Genomic DNA, 20193 nt, shown 5'->3' on the forward strand with positions numbered 1-20193 from the left:
TTTAGTATTGATATATTAACCATAGTTCATATTGAATACAAAATTATTAACTTTGATATATTGTTATATTCTTAAATATTAATGAACATACAAAAATTATATAGTTTATTATAGACAAATACAAAAAAAAAAAAAAAAAATCCAATAAAAGAACAGTTCACATCAAAATTATGCTCGATGATTTTTAATGGAATAAAGATAGCAATACGAAAATGTGAACAACAAAATCTTAAACATCCATATGCATATCAACACACAAATAATGGTAGAAAAAAGAAACAAAAATAATACTAATGGTAAAATAACAATGATGATTGATAAAAGAGAAAGAGAAGAAAATGCACTTGCATATTCACTTCTTTAATGAGTCAAGAAGATGATGTTGCACCAGGACAAAAAATGGATTAATAATTTTGGTTGAGGTAGGAGTTTTCGTGTTGAGAATAAAGAAAATGGGGCAATGGGCTGGCACTAGCAACTACAACAAAGCTCCATAGGTACCTAAAGGTGAAAAAATAAAAAAAATTGAAATTATGTTGGGAAATGGGTTGTCAATGACGCTAGAGAGTGAGTTATTATCCATTGGATTAATTATCAATTTTTTGGACAATTGAAAAGATCAACTGATAGTCTTTATCTTTTGGACTAACTATAAATCTTAGGAATAACTGGGGTGGACAAGTAATAAAGTTTTGGATAATTGAGGAGGCTACCTAAAAATCCATTGAACTAAATAGAAATCTTAGTAATAATTGGGGGGCCGGTTCTAATTTTTTGGTAGGGCTATATCCTATTACTAGTTGTAGGAGAAAATAAAATAAAATTGGGAGGCCATGTCCTCCCCAAGGAGCAATGTAGCTCCGCCCCTGGTCAATATATGTTCAATAATCTACAATGCACAAATAATTGCAGCACTGCAAATCAACTAATTTAGTTAAATCTCAACTAACACTAAGAGACAAGCACAATAGATAAATATATATATATATATATATATATATATATATAAATAAATGCACAAAACATGGGATGTGTTAGTCACAACACGCAACTTTAAAAAAAAAAAATGTTACTTTAAATGTTAACCTTTATTAAAGAAAGAAAGATGAAGCATTAAGTCATTAGATGCATTCTCTCTCTCTCTGCTATTTCCGGTAAGTGTAGTAGAAAGTTCTCTGCCTCTTTCCTTTTTTCTTTGAATCTTTGATATTTGTGTTTAGTTCCAAATAGAAATCATAACTCGGATTATCAAATAAACTAATAAAAGTTCAGCAGTATTTTGCACTAGAGATCAAATATATGAGAGAGAGAGAGAGAGAGAGAGAGAGAGAGAGAGTAAATCTGGGGCTGTGTTGCGCTGCTGCTCCTCCTCCCTGCTTTAAGTCTCAGTCTAAATCTTAGTCTCTTTTCTTGTCTCTAAAAGCACCTCCGACAGCTTAACTATATTTTTGTATTATTTAGAAAATAAACAGTTATTTTTATATTTTTCCTATATACTTTTTAAAATACACATTTTAACAAATTTTTTTATCTTTTTTCTATCACATTTAAATAATATTTTTTTTCATTATTTTTTTAAATCTTTTTTATTCATTCCCAACTACTATATTAATAAAAGATAAAAGATAGAAAGACGTGGACAGAGGAAAGAGAAAAGATTAGTTTTAAATTGTTTTGCTAATCTACAATAACCTCTAGATTTGTAGATGAGTAAAAACAGTTTGCCTCATTTGGAGATACAACAGGGCTTAATTTTTAATGCTTCACTCTTTACATTGCCTATGGTTTTTGTTTTAGCTCTTTTATTGGAGAGGCTCCACTTAGGGTTTCTTTTTTTTTTTTCTTCGGTATCTTTGTGTGGCCGTGTGGGTGTTCTCCTCTCCTAGACACTGTTTAGATTTTCCTTTTTTTTTTTTTTTTTTTAGTCTTGCATGGGTTTGTTTTGGGTTAGTTGCATGGGTTTGTTTTGGGTTAGTTGGGCTTAAGTTTGTTATTGGTAATTTTTTATTGAGATAACTTTTTTGCGCTTATTGGTTTATTATAGATTTTATATAAATAATTTTTTTTTCTATTTTTTTTTATGAAATTAGTACATACACACTAGAATTTAAAAAAAAAAAAAAAAAATCTTGGAGGCTGGTGGTGCACGTCCATCAATAACTCCGTTCCTAGTTGAAGTTGTGGGCCTTATAGCTGGAATCACAAAGAGACATTAAGATATATATATATATATATATATATATATATATAACTACATTTGGTAAGCATCAACTTTAGTTTATTATTGCCCTAAACATCATAATGACTCTTTTATATATGTGTATGTACATACTGTGTACAATAATCATTACCCTGCTAAACATCATAACTACCTTTTGTTTGTCTTTTTCTAAGTTCTATAAATTTCTTTATAGAGAATCATTAGTTTGAAGGGAAGGTGTCTTACTGGATATACTTGTTGGTAGGCAGGCATGGCTGCTGCACAGAGTGCTCTTCTAAGCAAGCCAAAACACATGGAACCATCTCTCATAGAAGCAGGGGCGCGCCTTTTTGTCACTAGCTTCCTTGGACGTTTTATCTCTGCTGGATGTTTAATGTGAGTTTAGTCTACTTCTAACTTAGATATCCTGCCAGTATGTGTGTGTGTATATACATATAAAATGTGTATATGTATATAAAATACACATTTTATATATGCACTCTCTGAAATTCAGTTATAGTATGTATAGTCTATGATCATCTGGGTTCTAGGACTGGTACTTGACGAGAGGACACTGAAAATTTATCATCATGCAAGAGCTGTTTTATTTGTTGGTTTCAAATATTATTCTGGGTATGTTTTTTGTTCAGCCCCCGAGCTGTTGTTATAGGTTAATTTCTCTGGATTCTTTAGCCTTTTCCTTTTTGTTAAGGTTATGTGATTTGATTATGTAAGGATTTTGATAATTCTATGGTCTACGAACACAATATTTTCTTTATACAGAAAATTATAATCATTAAAGTGGTCAATTGTGAATAGTGGAGAAAAAACGATAGGTTTTTGAGTGTTAGTTGTGTCTATCACTTGCAAATTACAATCAACCACTTTAAAAATGGTGGAAAAGTTGTGTTCATAATATTAGTGAGGGTATTTTGTAATTGACCATGGGGCTTTAGTTTAAGTTCTCCCTAGAATGAATTAAAATGGATGTTATTGTTTGTACAAAGGATACCGTAGCCATTTTTGTTGAATTCCAGCTTCAAATAATAGGACCATTAGAATATGTTTTGGAATTCCTTTTCCGGAACGTTTCTCAATAGGATTTTATGAAATTTTTGTGTGAAGGATTCAACCCAGATGGTTTTTAATTTCCACCACCAGTGGCAACACCCAATTTTTCAACTATGCTGACAAAACCCATGTTATTAATATTTGATATACCATGCCTTGTGGTGTTGCAGTTTATTGGAGGAAGGGGGTACAACATTGACCTTTGAAGGAGACAAGAGAAAGTGTCCTCTGAAAATAGTTCTTAAAGTTAATAATCCGCAGTTTTATTGGAAGGTATGTACTCTTAATCTATATATGTTGGAATATTTTTATACGGGTCACATGCATGCAACATATTATTGTTGAAATTGGCCGGAAATTTTTTCAAAATTAAATAATAGGCTGCGCATTATATTGGCATTTAAAATTCAAAATCTTATTATATTATACAGCAAAATTTTCTCACCATCTTGTTTTAAACAGGTTATGACAAATGCTGATTTAGGCCTTGCAGATGCATATATTGATGGGGATATTTCTTTCAACGATAACAATGAAGGTCTTCTAAACCTTTTTCTGGTAAGATTGATTTGAGTCTGAATTAATTCCAAACAGAGCTAGTTTGTCCCTATACGTACAAAGCATTTTTCTGGTATTTACTTCCTAAGATTTTGCCTTGCTCACACACACAGAGGCGCATATATATATATATATATATATATATATATATATATATATATATTTACTAGTATTATGCCCATTGCGATGCATGACTTAATAAAAAAGCACGTGTAAATTAATGAAAAAAAAAGTAATTTTTATTTTAATTAAAATTAAGTAGATAATAAAAATAAAGTAATCTTTTACTTTATTTTTTTAAAACAAAGTAACATTTTACTTTAAGTTATATAATGAATGCATTTGGTGTAAGATTAAGTTTTTATAAATAAATAATGTAAGGACACAATTTCTAACGACCCAGGGATGAGCTCGTATGTAAAGGAGTCCAAACAATACGATTTGTAGAGAGTGGGCTTAGAAAGGCTGGACCTTGGTCGTCGGGCAGCGGTTTAGTCATGGTTTTTCATGGGAGCCCATACGAAGGTGAGTTTGGCCTGAATGACTGAGCCTTACACGGGTGTGGCGTGAAGATCTATCTCCTCGGAATTAGTCCGAGGAGAGTCTCGTCCTAGCCACCCTTCTTTTTTATGAGTTCGTTCTTCTCCCTTTTTCTCTCACTTCTGGGCCTCCCTTTGTTAATGCAGCAAGCTTCCCTTTTATACTAGTATTTCCTTCTCGTTCTTCACCTACGTGTCCGTTTCTCCTTATTCTGGGTGGTTAGTTGTCTTGTCAATCCTCACATCAGAGTGGTTGGGAAAAGTTGGACAGCATGGTATGAGTATAGGTTTGTCAAGCGGTGGGCTCTACATTAAGGTGTCGGCAGCCTTCTCCCTTATACTGCTTTTGTACTGATTTTGTCTTTTTCCTCAGGCTTTTTGGGCATAAAGTCGTCCTCGGCCACATCCTTGGACCTTCAAGGAGTTTTCATTGCGCGTTCTTAGCAATAGGGCTTCTCGGCCTGGGCTTTTGGGCTTTTAACATAAAGTGGGCCGGGGCCTCAGATTTCGGGCCCCACAATAGCCCCTCAAAATCCTGCTGCCCGACTTTTAGTTGGGGAGGAGGGTTTTGGTGACGTTAGGCCCACATTATGGCTTGTTCAAATCCGGTACCCCATTATTACTTATATTTTTTCATTTACATGGGAGGCGTGTCAAGATAAGGGCCACTCCTTTATTTTTCGCTCACGCGGGATCCTCTGACATTTCGGTACTCAAGGTGCGCCTTCACGAGGATCTTCCGATCCTACGGCTGAGGATGAGGTTGGAAATTGAGCTGAGTCTGCTTTGTTCGTAGCATCCCTTGGAAATTTGCATGCATTAAATGCCACCGGTTTACTTCTGTGTATAAATAGGGCAGGGGGTCACTCTATTTGCACATGAACTCTCCTGTTTTCTTCAGAATCATACTTCTTCTTTCATATTCGTGATCTTCATTTCTAATGCCACTCTGCCTCAAAGCAAGATGTCTGAGGCGTGGATGGAGGTGAAAGGTCTTCGCACGCTTCAGAGGCACCGAATCCTCAAGGTGGTATGGTACGGACAAGGATGGCACAGATTCAAGGTGATCTTCCGTTTTGGTAAGGTGGGAATGATATCCCCCTCTCTTTTAGCCAAAATCCGAAGCAGGTACTGGCCGTGTCAGATTCTCGACGCGTCAGAAGTAGGGTTTTCTGCCATCAGCGCCGTCTGCTTTGTCGCAGACGTGGTTCTACGGGGGCTCCTCCACCTCCGGCTCTCAGCACCGTTTCTGTAGATGATGTTAGCCTGAGGTCAGGTTCCCTGCACCTTTTCTTCACCGGTGCATGCCCTAAGTTGGGTTCTTTGGCTGCCTGAGTTATGGGCATGTAGAAGTGTCGAGGAATAGTTTCCTTAGATGACATCTTAGAACAGCAGCCAATCTCTCCTCTGTGCTTCTTCCTCGGCTTTCTCTTTATTCTCTTGTATCTTTTCTTTTCGCTTACGTAGTTAGCCTTAGTATAAGCTTATTCCAGCTTTTCTTTGTACACTGTACTACTTCTTTGTCTTAATAAAAGATGAGTTTATTTCCTTCTAAATATTTTTCCTTTTAGCAGCAATAACTTTGTGACTGAATGTTGAATACACGTTTGCCTTTAATGATACTTGAAGCAGAAAAAATGCCTTAAAACAAATTCCTACTAGTTTAAACTTACTGACATTATCAAGCATAACAATGGTAATTCTCAATAAACTAAATAATGGTAATTCTCAATAAATTAAACTCTTGGAACTAACCGGGATAATGGCCGAGCGCTGTGCGATGCATGCTAGACGAATGTCCGAAAACGATAAACTTCTAAATAATTCATCCGAGAGTATAGTCGAGCAGTGAGAGACCTCAATCGTGTTTTTGGTAGCATATTGCTCTATGTTGCATCAATCCCTTTGGTACTGAGGATTCGAGGGTAGACTGGGGAATCCATTCAGTATGGGGATTTACCCAACTGTTAATGGGTAGTTCCAGGATAGATTCTAAGGTTCATGTAACGTAATTTTGCTTTTAACTAATTGATTTCCACATGAGCTTGAGTCCGAGGACCATGTAAGGCCTTGGTTCTGTCCAAAACTTGTGATATTTCTTTTTTGTACTTGGTTTCCCCATAGGCTTGAGTCCAAGGACTATGCAAGGCCTTGGTTCTGTCCAAAACTTGTGATATTTCTTTTTCGTACTTGGTTTCCCCATAGGCTTGAGTCCGAGGACCATGCAAGGCCTTGGTTCTGTCCAAAACTTGTGAGATTTCTTTTTTGTACTTGGTTTCCCCATAGGCTTGAGTCCGAGGACAATGCAAGGCCTTGGTTCTGTCCAAAACTTGTGATATTTCTTTTCTGTACTTGGTTTCCCTATAGGCTTGAGTCCGAGGACCATGCAAGGCCTTGGTTCTGTCCAAAACTTGTGATATTTCTTTTTCGTACTTGGTTTCCCCATAGGCTTGAGTCCGAGGACAATGCAAGGCCTTGGTTCTGTCCAAAACTTGTGATATTTCTTTTCTGTACTTGGTTTCCCTATAGGCTTGAGTCCGAGGACCATGCAAGGCCTTGGTTCTGTCCAAAACTTGTGATATTTCTTTTTCGTACTTGGTTTCCCCATAGGCTTGAGTCCGAGGACCATGTAAGGCCTTGGTTCTGTCCAAAACTTGTGATATTTCTTTTTTGTACTTGGTTTCCCCATAGGCTTGAGTCCGAGGACCATGGAAGGCCTTGGTTCTGTCCAAAACTTGTGATATTTCTTTTTTGTACTTGGTTTCCCCATAGGCTTGAGTCTGAGGACCATGCAAGGCCTTGGTTCTGTCCAAAACTTGTGATATTTCTTTTTACATTCGTTTATGTTTCGAATGTAAGCCCCTAGACCAGGGCGGGGAGAGCTGGTTTGTGGCCAAAAGCCCCTAGAGCTACCCGCGCCGTTGGCACCGCAAGGCGTAGCCCCTAACAGAAGTTTATGTCGGAGCAACAGCTGTGTGTTGCCGGAGATGTAGGAAACCTCACGAATCTCTTCTTGCTAGAGGGTCGACTCCACCGCCACCCGCGCCAACGCGCAAGCCTTCCCACAGACGGCGCCAATTGTAAGGACACAATTTCTAACGACCCAGGGATGGGCTCGTATGTAAAGGGGTCCAAACAATACGATTTGTAGAGAGTGGGCTTAGAAAGGCTGGACCTTGGTCGTCGGGCAGCGGTTTAGTCATGGTTTTTCATGGGAGCCCATACGAAGGTGAGTTTGGCCTGAATGACTGAGCCTTACACGGGTGTGGCGTGAAGATCTATCTCCTCGGAATTAGTCCGAGGAGAGTCTCGTCCTAGCCACCCTTCTTTTTTATGAGTTCGTTCTTCTCCCTTTTTCTCTCACTTCTGGGCCTCCCCTTGTTAATGCAGCAAGCTTCCCTTTTATACTAGTATATCCTTCCCGTTCTTCACCTACGTGTCCGTTTCTCCTTGTTCTGGGTGGTTACTTATCTTGTCAATCCTCACATCAGAGTGGTTGGGAAAAGTTGGACAACATGGTATGAGTATAGTTTTGTCAGGCAGTGGGCTCCACATTAAGGTGTCGGCAGCCTTCTCCCTTATACTGCTTTTGTACTGATTTTGTCCTTTTCCTCAGGCTTTTTGGGCATAAAGTCGTCCTCGGCCACATCCTTGGACTTTCAAGGAGTTTTCATTGCGCATTCTTAGCAATAGGGCTCCTCGGCCTGGGCTTTTGGGCTTTTAACATAAAGTGGGCTGGGGCCTCAGATTTCGGGCCCCACAAATAAAATCATATATAAGTCCAAAATTAATTAAATGGAATATGGTAGATAAGTATGCAACTAATATAAAAGGAGATGCCTAAAAGTATATAAAGAGAGTTTGCATAATTCAAGCTCAAGTGCATATTTAAATGAAAAACCTTGAATTCAATATAAATTTCAAATTTTTTTTTGAGAAAAACTCAATACCAAGGGTATTGTTTGATTGAGTGCTTCAAAAGAATCAAAACCTCAAGGAAACTCCCTGAAAAAAAAAAAAAAAAAAAATTATAGATACGTTCAAAATATTAATAAAAAAAATCATGAATCTGCCCTTATTATTTATAGTAACTTGAAAATCTAAAAATGAGAGTTATGTTATAATAAAACTATTATCCATAATCATTCCTATATTTATCCAACAAACAAAATTTTAACAACTGTAAACTTCAACCAAAAAACAAAATTTGATAAAAAGTTTTTTCTATTTAAAACAATAATTATAAGTTGTTGTGAAGAAGTTGATATAAGCAAAAAAAAAAAAAAAAAAAAAAAAAAAAAAAAAAAAAAAAAGAAATTTAAATTAAAATCCAATACCATAAAAATCAAATTTTTAACGTTAATTACAAATTTTTATTTTCTGTTATACCATAAAAATCATGTTGTTAATTAACGTTATTAGCTTCTTCTTTTTTCGTTATCCAAAAATTTGATATTTATCCAAAAAAATTAAATTAAAAAAAATATATTTGAAAAGAAAAATAGATAACAAATTTATTATCAATTCCTCCCTTTGTGTATATCCTCCCAATGAAAGTTGTGATAAAGTTGATATAAGCAAAAAAAGAAGAAATTTATTTAAAATCAAATACCATAAAAATCAAGTTGTTACTGTTAATTACAATTTTTTTTTTCCTGTTATACCGTAAAAAGCATGATGTTATTAATATTTTGATGGATTACATGAAGAATTTGGATTGTCATCAAATTAAGATTTTTATCAACTTAGAAATTATAAGAGAAGAAAAATTATATATATTTTTTAAATTTAAAAGTCTGAAATTTTTTTTCTATAATTTGGTGAAACTACTTGGCACAACCATATAATTTATTTGTTCTGCAGATTCTTATTGCCAGCAGAGATTCAAATTCCTCTATCTCGAAATTGAATAAGAGAAGGTATATGTTGCTAATTTGCTACCACCAGATTTTGCTGGAAACTTGGATAAAAATATTATGATTAATTATTTCCTAAATTGTTCATTTTATTATTATTATTATTATTTTGGCTATAGGGGCTGGTGGACACCGTTGATATTCACAGCTACTCTAGGATCTTTAACGCGCTTTTTCAGGCATTTTTTAAGGCATAATAGTCTCACACAAGCTGGCAGGAACATCTCTCGTCATTATGAGCTGGTATATGACTATGTCCTTTAAATTCTTTATTTTTATTGGATTATGGTAACGAGTGCTCTTAGAAAAATAGTTAAAAATCTATTTTAGAAAAATTTTGACAAAATTTATATGAAAAATGAAAAAAAATTGTCAAAATATTAATTTTTTTCTTTTCCCATAAAATTTTTTTTAAATAAATTATTATCTAATACTTTAAGGGCATTCATTATCGTTTCCTATTTTTAGTTGAGGTCTTTGGATAAGTCTAATAGATTCAAAGTTTACGTAAACACCGATTGAAACAAAATTTACGTAAACACAAATTGAAAACATGCAAATGTGTACACGTGGGTGTATTGTCATGCAAAGCACTGTTCACAATGTTGCATAGGACGGTTTGACCCATGAAAGTAAGAACTATTTTTAAAATTCTCAGAGAAAGCAATTGGGAATGAGGAAGGATTCCATAAAATACGTCAACACAACACAATGTTAGACAGAGTTAGGAATCAGGATTGTAGTTTAAGAGGGCAAACAAAAAAGAAGCTAAAATTAATTAATTTTAAAAAATAAGGCAAAATACATCATTAGTCTATGAAATTGATTTAATAAGTACTTTTGGTCCTTAAAGATTTAAAGTTTCAAATAAGTGCTATTGGTTCTTAAGGTTTAAAAAATAAATGTTAACTACAGTTAGTCTCATTACTTATGTGGCTAATGAATGAATGATGTGGGTTTTTTTTTTTTTTTTTTTTTTTTTTAATGACATGACAATTTTTTCAACAAAATAAAAAATCCATATAATCAGTATTACCCGGACCAAACAAAGATCCAAACCTGTTAGAAACGGATCTTCCTCAATTCAACTAATTGAAACCCAAAGTAACCCATTCCGTTACAGCTCTTCACCATAGCTAGAACCATCTATGTCTCATAGTTTTTTTTTGTCTACATATCCAAGTGATATATAAAACCCCAAATTCCAAACATGGTTGAGACTTGAGAGGGAACTAAAAAATTAATTGATTGTACAGAATCTTAATCTAATTAGTACTTGTGCACCTCTATCCAATAAAGAAAACGAAATAGCAAAAAAATTAAATGAGAAAAACAAAGGCAAACACATATTTTGCCACCAAAATGAATGTCTGAGCTGAACTAATGACACATCAAGATAATTCTTAAGCGTCAGTGCACCAACTGAATTATAGATTTAAAAATATAAAAAATTTAAAACTGTAAAACATCTTTGTTCTTATCATTTTCTATGGCTTAAAAGAGAAAACTAATTCAGGCGAGAGAAGAAGCCTGGGAGGGAAAGGATCGACTCTCTCTTTGGGCGGGATTTTTTGGACCGCAAGATAGAGGGAGCAGCTGGGAGGGGCGGGTTGGGGCATAATCAGGTGAATTGGGGAGGACTCATTTTTAACAAGTTTGGGTTTGGATCTTTGTTGGGTCATGAGCGAGAGCTTGTATATGGTGTACCCGGCATATATGTTGGGTACAACATATAATTTTCACATGAGCGATACTGGCATAAAAAATGCTGGGTACAACATATAATTTTTGCATGAGTGATACTAGCAAGAATTTTTTTAATGTTAATAATGTTGCCACATCACCTTATGAAAGTGACATAATTATTTTTGTTAACCACATAGTAAAAAAAAAAAAACTATCAAAAATTAATGAAAGATTAATAATACCAATTTAAAAATTTTAAAGACTAATAACTCTCATTTGAAACTTTAGGAACTAAAATCGCTGGATTAGTATTCTTCCATAAGCAATTAGGACTTAATTGGATCAATTGTGGGATACTATTTTCAATCTGTATAATGGTACCTGATCAGTCCATGTAGGTGGTCGTGGTAATAATTTAAACTTTGATTGGAGGTTAGCATTGTGTGCATATGTTATACTAGCCTAGCATCACATAGGCAATACCCGCATGGGTGGCGCTACATGTGATACCACTTTGGGTATCACATAGGCAATACCCAGAGGTATTTTATGCGATACTGGCATAATTTTCACATTGCCAGTAATTTTCAGTAATTTTTTAGGTTTCAGAGGTATTTTGGTCATTTTTTAGTTTTAGGGGGTATTTTGGCCATTTTTTGGTTTTGGAGGCATTTCTGTCATTTTATAGGTTTCAGGGGTATTTCAATCGTTATAAAGGTTTTGGGACTATTTTGTCATTTTATAGATTTATGGGCTATTTTGGTCATTTTTAGGTTTTAGGGGTATTTTGATAATCTTTTAGGTTTCGGGGGGGGTGTATTTGGGTTATTTTTTAGGATTTAGGGGTATTTTGGTCATTTTTTAGGTTTCGGGAGTTTTCGGTCATTTTTTAGGTTCCGGGGGTATTTTGGTTATTTTTTATGTTTAGGGGGGGTATTTCAATCATTTTATAGGTTTCAGGGTATTTTGTTAATTTTCTGGGTTTTGGGGGTATTTCGGTCATTTTTAGGTTTTGGCGGTATTTTGGTAATTTTTTAGGTTTCAGGTGTATTTCGCTCATTTTTTAGGTTTCGGGGTATTTCGGTCATTTTTAGGTTTTGGGTGTATTTTGGTCATTTTTTAGGTTTTGGGGGTAATTTGATCATCTTTTAAGGTTTCTGGGGTATTTTGGTCATTTTTGAGATTTCACGGGTATTTTGGTCTTTTTAGTGGTTTTGGAGTATTTTAGAGTTTAGTAATTTATAGAAATGATACTTGGGTCATACTTAGGTCTAATTGGGTACTCAATTATACTCATTTAACCCAATTAATAATCGGGTCGGTTTGGGTTGATTTTGCTACTCCTAAATTCGTGAGTGCCACTTTGCTTGTGGACAATGAGTGTGGTTGTGTGGGTCTCACAATCTTGGATCTTTGTGGTGCTATGCAGTTTTTCTCGTGTGAGGTGCATCATTGGTTTGGTTTAGTTTGAGTTAGGGAGAAATCTCTTTGGGTGTGTTATGTAGCAATTTTAGTAAATAATTTTTTTTTCTTTATTTTAGTGCAACCCCTAATCTATGTATTTGTGAAAGAAAGTTATTTGGGTGTATTGGAGTTTTGGATTATGTAAAATTGCCTCTACTCTATCTTGCACTTTCCAAATTTTTAGTGATGTATTCACTTCATTGACACTTGTGGATGTGGACTAAATGTCAAACCACATAAATCCTTGGTGATCTTATAGTGTGTTTGAGTCTATTATTCTTTTGGGTTTCTTTCTTTGTTCCTAAGATTTTTCTAATCAATGAGCTTTCGCTTTTACAACAAACCAAAGTTCAATACCTAGGCATTTAGATTAATTATTCTTTAGAGATTTTATTGATTGGTTTGTGAAACTAATAGTTATTGGCAATAAATATGTCAGGTGAGCTCTCTACATAACTTTCAACAGTTAGGACTGTGGTTCCAATGCCAAATTTAAGATAGAGAAGTTTGATGGAATGAACAACTACGTCAAGTGGCAATGCGAAGTTATGGTATGTTATGATCCACAAGAGTTAAATATGTCTTAGACATCCAACTCTTATTTGATCAAGACGTACATAACTTCACATTGCCACATTTTCAAATTATTCGTTCCATCCAATTTCTTTACTTTAAATTTGGAGTTAAAAACCAGTCCTAATTGTCAAAGGTTCTATGGAGTACTTTGCCAAAGGTTTTGTTGAGGACTTACCAAGAATTTAATTGATTCGACCTTTATCCTACATCCACAAGCGACGAGAGGGAGAAAATTACAATAACAAACATGGATATACAAAAGATGGTGAGGAGATGCTCTTTCAAGAACCCAAATCCCAATCCAGCTAAATAAGTCTCACTCACAAATATAAAAAAAGCTAGAGAAAATTCTGATTTCTGTAAAGCAATTTGCCACAACATTCTTTATTTATTTTGGCACTCTCACTTTGCACAAATAATAAGACTCATCAAGTATATTCAAACCTGATTAGTGGCATAATTGATATTAATTAGTATAAGCTTGTAATTCGTTTTGTTTTGTTTCTAGAGTAATGAACTTTTTGCCCTGTTCTTGGACGAAACAATGACATACTCTACCGGCTTATTTAAGGTCAGGATCAAAACCTTTTGATAATTTATTGTTAAACAATGCATCAACTTCTTCCTTTTAAAGATTTAGCTTTAACTTACCTTCATCATTATGAAAATATTTCTTAGAAGGAAGATGAGGACTTGAAGGTTGCGCAGCTAAGAAAAATATCTTCTTTGATTGAAAAGGTGAGACTTTACTGTTTGATTATGTCAAATATTAAAGCTTTTCTTGCTCTATACTAACCCTCTTTTTTTTTTTTCTTTTTCTTTTTTTCAATTAACTTAGGCAAGAATTGATGAGAAGCATGAAGTTCTTGAAATTGGGAGTGGCTGGGGAAGCTTTGCTATTGAAGTTGTCAATCAAACTGGATGCAAATATACTGGCATCACTTTGTCTAAAGAGCAACTGAAACTTGCGGAAAAGAAAGTGAAAGATGCTGGCCTTCAGGTACTAATTTGAGGAATGACATTTACCATAAAAGAATATACCATTAATATCAATACAAGTGGAATATATAGGAAGGTAAAATTTATTGTTTCTGATATCGTTGCATCCCTTTAAAATTGATCTATTTTAAATGTAAAGGTAAAGATAGTACCACACCATTTAAAATGAGTCATCATTCTTTATTCACTGGAGTTTATTATAATTATTATTATTTTAGATATAGTATATATAGTTTAATTTAAGTGTATATGTACGTGATTCTTAGAAAGATGGACTCTAATCTTTGGCTTCCTACATCCCACAAGTATTTATACTTGTGGAGTAATCATATACAATCTTAAATTCATGAAAACTTGAGGCAAAGGAAGAGAATCCCGACACTTGTTTTATTAGGGTCACATATATAAAAGTACATAGCAGAGAATCACGACCCTTTTCAATTTGCATATAATCACGAGTTGGTCTTCTCCCGGCACAAAAACTTCTGGTTGAATATGACACATCTTAAGAAATTATTTTTTTCTATAGTCACTTCAAAACTAATTTTAATCAAGTTCGCTTGCAGGACCGCATTAAGTTTCTTCTTTGTGATTACCGCCAATTGCCCGATACCTACAAATATGACAGAATTATATCTTGGTGTGTTCCTTTTCCAATAAATATTTAATTAGACCCTAATGATTCCAAATATAACATGATATTTGATGGCATTTTTCAGTGAGATGATAGAACATGTTGGCCATGAATATATGGATGAGTTTTTTGGTTGCTGTGAATCATTATTAGCAGAAGACGGGCTTTTTGTTCTACAGGTAATTAAACAAATGGTGTCTTATATATCTCTTTCCCAGTTTTATTATAACGTCTTGGTCTTTATAATTTTTGTATGGGTTTAATTTAAATGCATGCGGTAAATATTGTTTCACACTCGTTATATACTCCTTACACACGTTCATTAGTTCTCGTGCGATGTATACAATTTTTATTGATATTCACATTTAAAATATAAACCGAGGGGTATGTACTAACAATGTACACTAGTGAGTATGTGAGAGTAATTGCCCATTTAAATATACCGCTAATCATTGAAGCTGGTTTCTGATTGTCTCTTCTTAGTTCTCATCAATGCCAGATGAACGTTACAACGAGCACATGCGAAGTTCGGATTTTATAAAGGAATATATATTTCCCGGTGCATGCATACCTTCATTAAGCAGGGTAATATCAGCCATGGCTAATGCATCCAGACTCAGGTATTAAATTATTGTTTGGTTTAACTATTTATTTCTCTAGAAAATTAATTCAAAGTTTTTTAAGTGCAGCGTGGAGCACGTGGAGAATATAGGGATTCATTACTACCAAACACTTGGATATTGGAGAAGAAATTTTATGAAAAACCAGAGGTAAGAAAAATAATCATAATTATATTGATTATCAAAAAAATAAAAAATAAAAGAAAAATAATCTTACTGTTCTCTTACTTCTCGTCCTAAAGAAAAGCTTCTCCTGACAGTAGAATAATTTCCTCATCAGGTTGTGGTTAGACTTGCGAAAACACATAAATTATCACAGTTTAGAATGTGCTGCATAATTGGCTAACCAAACGTTATGATCCCATTAATATCTTAGAAAATAATAGAATTCTTGTTGATTATCAAAAAAGCAAATAAGAGAATTCTTGTCTAGATTTCGTAAATCAAACATGAATTAAAAGAAAAAGGTCTGTAATTGTAAATCAAACGACCCAATGGATACATTATACTGAATGCATGAATTGTACTTAATTTGATGTACTATTTGAAGATGGCTAAATGCTAACTTGTTTGGGAGGTGGTATCTTATGGAGTAGCTACATATATAGCTACATTCATCGTCATGGATGTGAGGTCCAGAACTCTGCTCCCACAAAATTATTATCACTTGTTTTAGTAATTAAAAAATTATTTCCTACGCTATTGTGGGCCTCCCACAAACATGTGGGCCCCAAAAGCGCGTAACAACCTCTTGTGAGATTCTCACTCTATAAAGTATAAAGCATGAACCAGAGATATTTTCTGCTCAAGGCTTGTTTACTCGAGACTTGTTTTCTTTTAGAGGATAATATATCTACATTCTTTTGTCATTATATAGACTCTAAAGAGAATTTTTAATGTTGCACCCATGTCAAATTTTTGCAAAAGCAAAATATGTAAATTTTTAATCATCAAAGACCATCTAGACCCTGATATAGGTTCTCCATGAAAGAATGAGATAATATCACTGAATCACAAAGACTCTTAACTTGCATTTTTTGTATTATAATAAAATATGTTGGGAATTTAGACCCTGATTGATACATGTTAAGCAATTTTATGCCAAGTTTGATTGATATAACCAATTATGCTTAATTGCAAGATGAGTTCGTGGTTAATCATAGCACACACCAATAATGCAAATATAATCACAGTGAAAAATAAAAGACATAGGTAATATGGATATGAAGAGAAAGCTAGCCCTAGAAGGGAAAAACTCTTTGGAGGTTCACTACCAACCCTCAAGGAAACATATTCACTAAATAAAATGAAATTTTTATACCAAGTAATAATACTTACTGACATGATCACAAGTAACTTCAAATTTTTGGACTCTTCTACCATGAACTCTGTTCACACGAACACCCTATTTGTAACTTCAAGATCGCTCTTAAAGATTCTTCACAATAGTAACTCTATAAATGGAATGTGTGTATCAACTTCACCTTAATCACTAATTTGGAAATATTCCTCTTCAGTTCATGGTATGAGAGAACACGGTTACAAAAACCCTAGGCACACAATACGCAGCTCTCCAAAAATCTATTCGGTCATCCTATATTATCTTTTATACTATAATTAGGTCGCGAAATACTAGAGATTGGACTACTTGATGGGCTTGGATTTTGAACCTGTGATTCTAAATCAATCAACTAAGTGTTGAACCAAGTGTTGAGGCTCCAAACACTTTAGTTAGCTTGTTCTAATATAAATCTTGTACACTAAATAGTATTCAAAAAATCATTCCAAACCAACTTTTGTTCACGGTTTGCCAACCTATAAAGATGAACCTAACAAAATCATCAAAAAATATATACAAACCATAAACTAAATAGATTAACACTTGTACTAGAAGTAAAATTAGGATTACTTTATTTGTAAAACAAATATATCCTAATATTATCAATTTGGACTAAGAATTATAAGATATTTGGGTCTTACTATTTTTAACAACACCCATTGTTATTGTTATCATGGTGCTGCACTAGCCCTCCACTGGAAAAATGATTAGAATTTATTATAGAGAAGTATTATGTCTATAATGTTTTCACAACAAATTCTAGGTGATAAGTTGTTATTGGTTTTAATTTAAATCAATTATTGAAATTATTTTTTTGCTCACCAATAACAACCCATAACAACTTGCTACGTATATTTTGTTGTGAAAGTGTTGTGAAATTATTGTAGAGATATTTCACTTTATTATATGGTAAAGAAACAGACCCATCCAAGAGCATTGTCATTTAGTTTCTTCAAAGTAAACAAATGCCAAGGAAAATTAATTTGAAAGTGCAAAATGGTCGACTTAAGATATAGTCGTATATCCTTGAAACTTGCTACGAATGTTAGACAAAAAATAACCAAGTTTTGGTAACATATATTTCAAAATTTATTTTCGTTATAGGTTGATGAAGACTAGGACATGCACAAGTTTTTGTTACTTTATAGTAGAAAAGAGGAGATGTGAAAGAATAAGATTGCTATTGGAATGTGTAATTAAAACTATTATATGGAAATTTTATGATTATTCTACATTGTCAAACTAATCATGATATCAAGCTGACTACAAGGTTTTTTTATTTTGATGTCGGGTCTTTAATGTTTGTGTTCAGCAAAATTCTTGCTCTCGGATTTGATGAAAAGTTCATACGAACATGGGAATATTACTTTGATTATTGTGCAGCTGGTTTTAAGTCACGTACACTTGGAGTTTATCAGGTATGTTTCTTGCCTAAAGTATTATTATGATACAAAAGAACATATTGACTCATGAAAAATATTGCTAAGATTCATGTAAACTGTCATTAAGACCGTTGTTTCTTTTTGTGTTGATTACCCTTTACCAAATTATTAGTTGAGAAAATATGTCATATTTTTTTTAATATTTGATACAAACTAAAATGGTTAATAGAATCAAATTTCATGATCAACAAGAAGTTAATTATATTAAGATTGTAAAAAATGGTTCATGTTTTACGCCTAAACCATTTTCTAGAGCAAGCACGTGCCACCTTCTCATCTCTCTCTCCCTCTCCTCCACATCCCAAGCACCGTCCCATCAATGTGACCTCCTTCCCATTATAGATTAATTCATGCCTCTATGACTGCTTTAATTGTTTTGTTTTGTTTTTTTTTGCTTTTGTTTCTGTTTTTTGTATTTATCAATTTTACCTAATTTCCTAATACCCATCTCCTCCTCCCCACACTTCTTACACTGCTGCCACCACCACCTCCTTCCTCCTATTCCTCTCTACCATCACTTCCTGCCACCTATCCTCATCCCCATCACATTCACCCACCACTACCTTCCTATCTCCTCTTTTACATTGCCAACAATACCACCATCTCCAACTCCCACTTGCATATACTGCTACCACCACCTCTTCGCTTCCTCCCTCACTCCTCTCACCACCACTTTCATTCCCTCCCTTCACTCTTCACAACTACTGCCACCAACAAGAGGGATAACCCTCCCCACCCCCCTCCCCAACCCTATCTAAGAACCCCTCATTTATGTAGCCCTGCCTCTCTCCCTCACTCAAAAAGACAAAAAAAATTCTTCTCCCATAAAACTAATTTCATTTGACCTTAATGTCATGTAAATAAAATCACATATAAACATAAATTGATTTTTGAGTGGATGCTATATAATTTTTTAAAACTCATCAAGATGCATAGAAAACCATTTTAGATATTGTCATACTTTTAATAGTTCTATAATTATTTATTTTTCAATTTACTTTTAAACATTCAAATTTACATTTAACTTTCTTATATTAGGCTGATTTCTAATGTTAATTTGTTATTAAATATATATAATTGATTTTTATTATAATTCTAATTATATAGTGGTATATCTGTAATAAACTAAGATAATGGACAAACTTGAACATAATAATAGGTCACAATAGAACACAAGTCTTCCGTCCCTTTTGTTGTTGTTGTTTCACTTTATATTTCACCACTTATGATATGCCAAGTTTTTTTTTTTTTTTTTTTTTTTACCATTTTAAACTTTGATTATTTTATGAAGAAAGTAAAAATAATATATGGTAGGTTATGAGTCGTAGAGTATAAAATAAAACACAAAATGTGGAACAAATTATTTGTATTTGTCACAATGTAATTCTAAATGAACTCCTATTTAAGGAAATTTTATGAATTTTCCTATGATTCTTTAAGATGAAAATTTTCTCGTTATTAGCTCAATTATAGAAACTAGATTGAAGAGTTTATCAATCAGAAGTACCACACATCTACATTAGTCACGATTTTATTTAAGAGTTTGAGTTATATTAACCATTGCAAAAATTGTATTGACACTTTACTATTGATAATTATATTACTCAAGAAACCACACATCTCCCACTGAAGTAAAATGGTATATCATTTACTCATGAATTTGCCACACATCTATCTTGAAATCATACTCTATAGCACATACTTGGTCATAGAACTCATTGATATTTGGTTACTATCTACAATGTAGGTTGTATTCTCACGTCCTGGCAACGTTGCTGTACTCAACAATCCATATCAAAGTCTTCATCAGGATCTTGATTCTGTTCCCGAAGGAGACATCAATTCTTCATATTAATGCTAGGCCAACGTATAATGGTTCATTTTCATGTTTCTACTTTCATGGGAAGTCTTTTTAATTTGGTTGTTTGCTTCTTCAGAATGGTTATTTAATCATGGATCAAATACTTAAGAATGGTTTGCGATTGTAATTAAATCCTATGGCATCTTTCTTTACTTTATTCGACTTATTCATTATCTAAGAATAAAATGCTACAGAGAAAACAGTATGTAAATGCAATATATACTTTATCTGGCTTTCAAATATTTAGAGGCAATTTTATTTTGGCCTCCTCCTCTTTGCACAAATGGG

At 33.7% G+C, this 20193-nt stretch overlaps 1 protein-coding gene across 1 annotated transcript; it reads left to right on the forward strand.

Moving 5' to 3' along the window:
- Positions 1 to 2489: 2489 nt before the first annotated feature.
- LOC115950900 (tuberculostearic acid methyltransferase UfaA1-like) lies at positions 2490 to 19956 on the forward strand. The gene is made up of 14 exons (XM_031068177.1): positions 2490 to 2596; positions 3442 to 3544; positions 3734 to 3829; positions 9232 to 9287; positions 9404 to 9527; positions 13519 to 13581; positions 13689 to 13748; positions 13849 to 14010; positions 14576 to 14649; positions 14729 to 14822; positions 15127 to 15263; positions 15333 to 15413; positions 17915 to 18020; positions 19792 to 19956. The coding sequence occupies exons 1-14, from the start codon at positions 2514 to 2516 to the stop codon at positions 19897 to 19899; spliced, it is 1347 nt and encodes a 448-aa protein (XP_030924037.1). The 5' UTR covers positions 2490 to 2513; the 3' UTR covers positions 19900 to 19956.
- Positions 19957 to 20193: the final 237 nt, after the last annotated feature.

The sequence above is a fragment of the Quercus lobata genome, chromosome 6 (genome assembly GCF_001633185.2).
Source record: "Quercus lobata isolate SW786 chromosome 6, ValleyOak3.0 Primary Assembly, whole genome shotgun sequence".
Classification (NCBI taxonomy): Eukaryota; Viridiplantae; Streptophyta; class Magnoliopsida; order Fagales; family Fagaceae; genus Quercus; species Quercus lobata.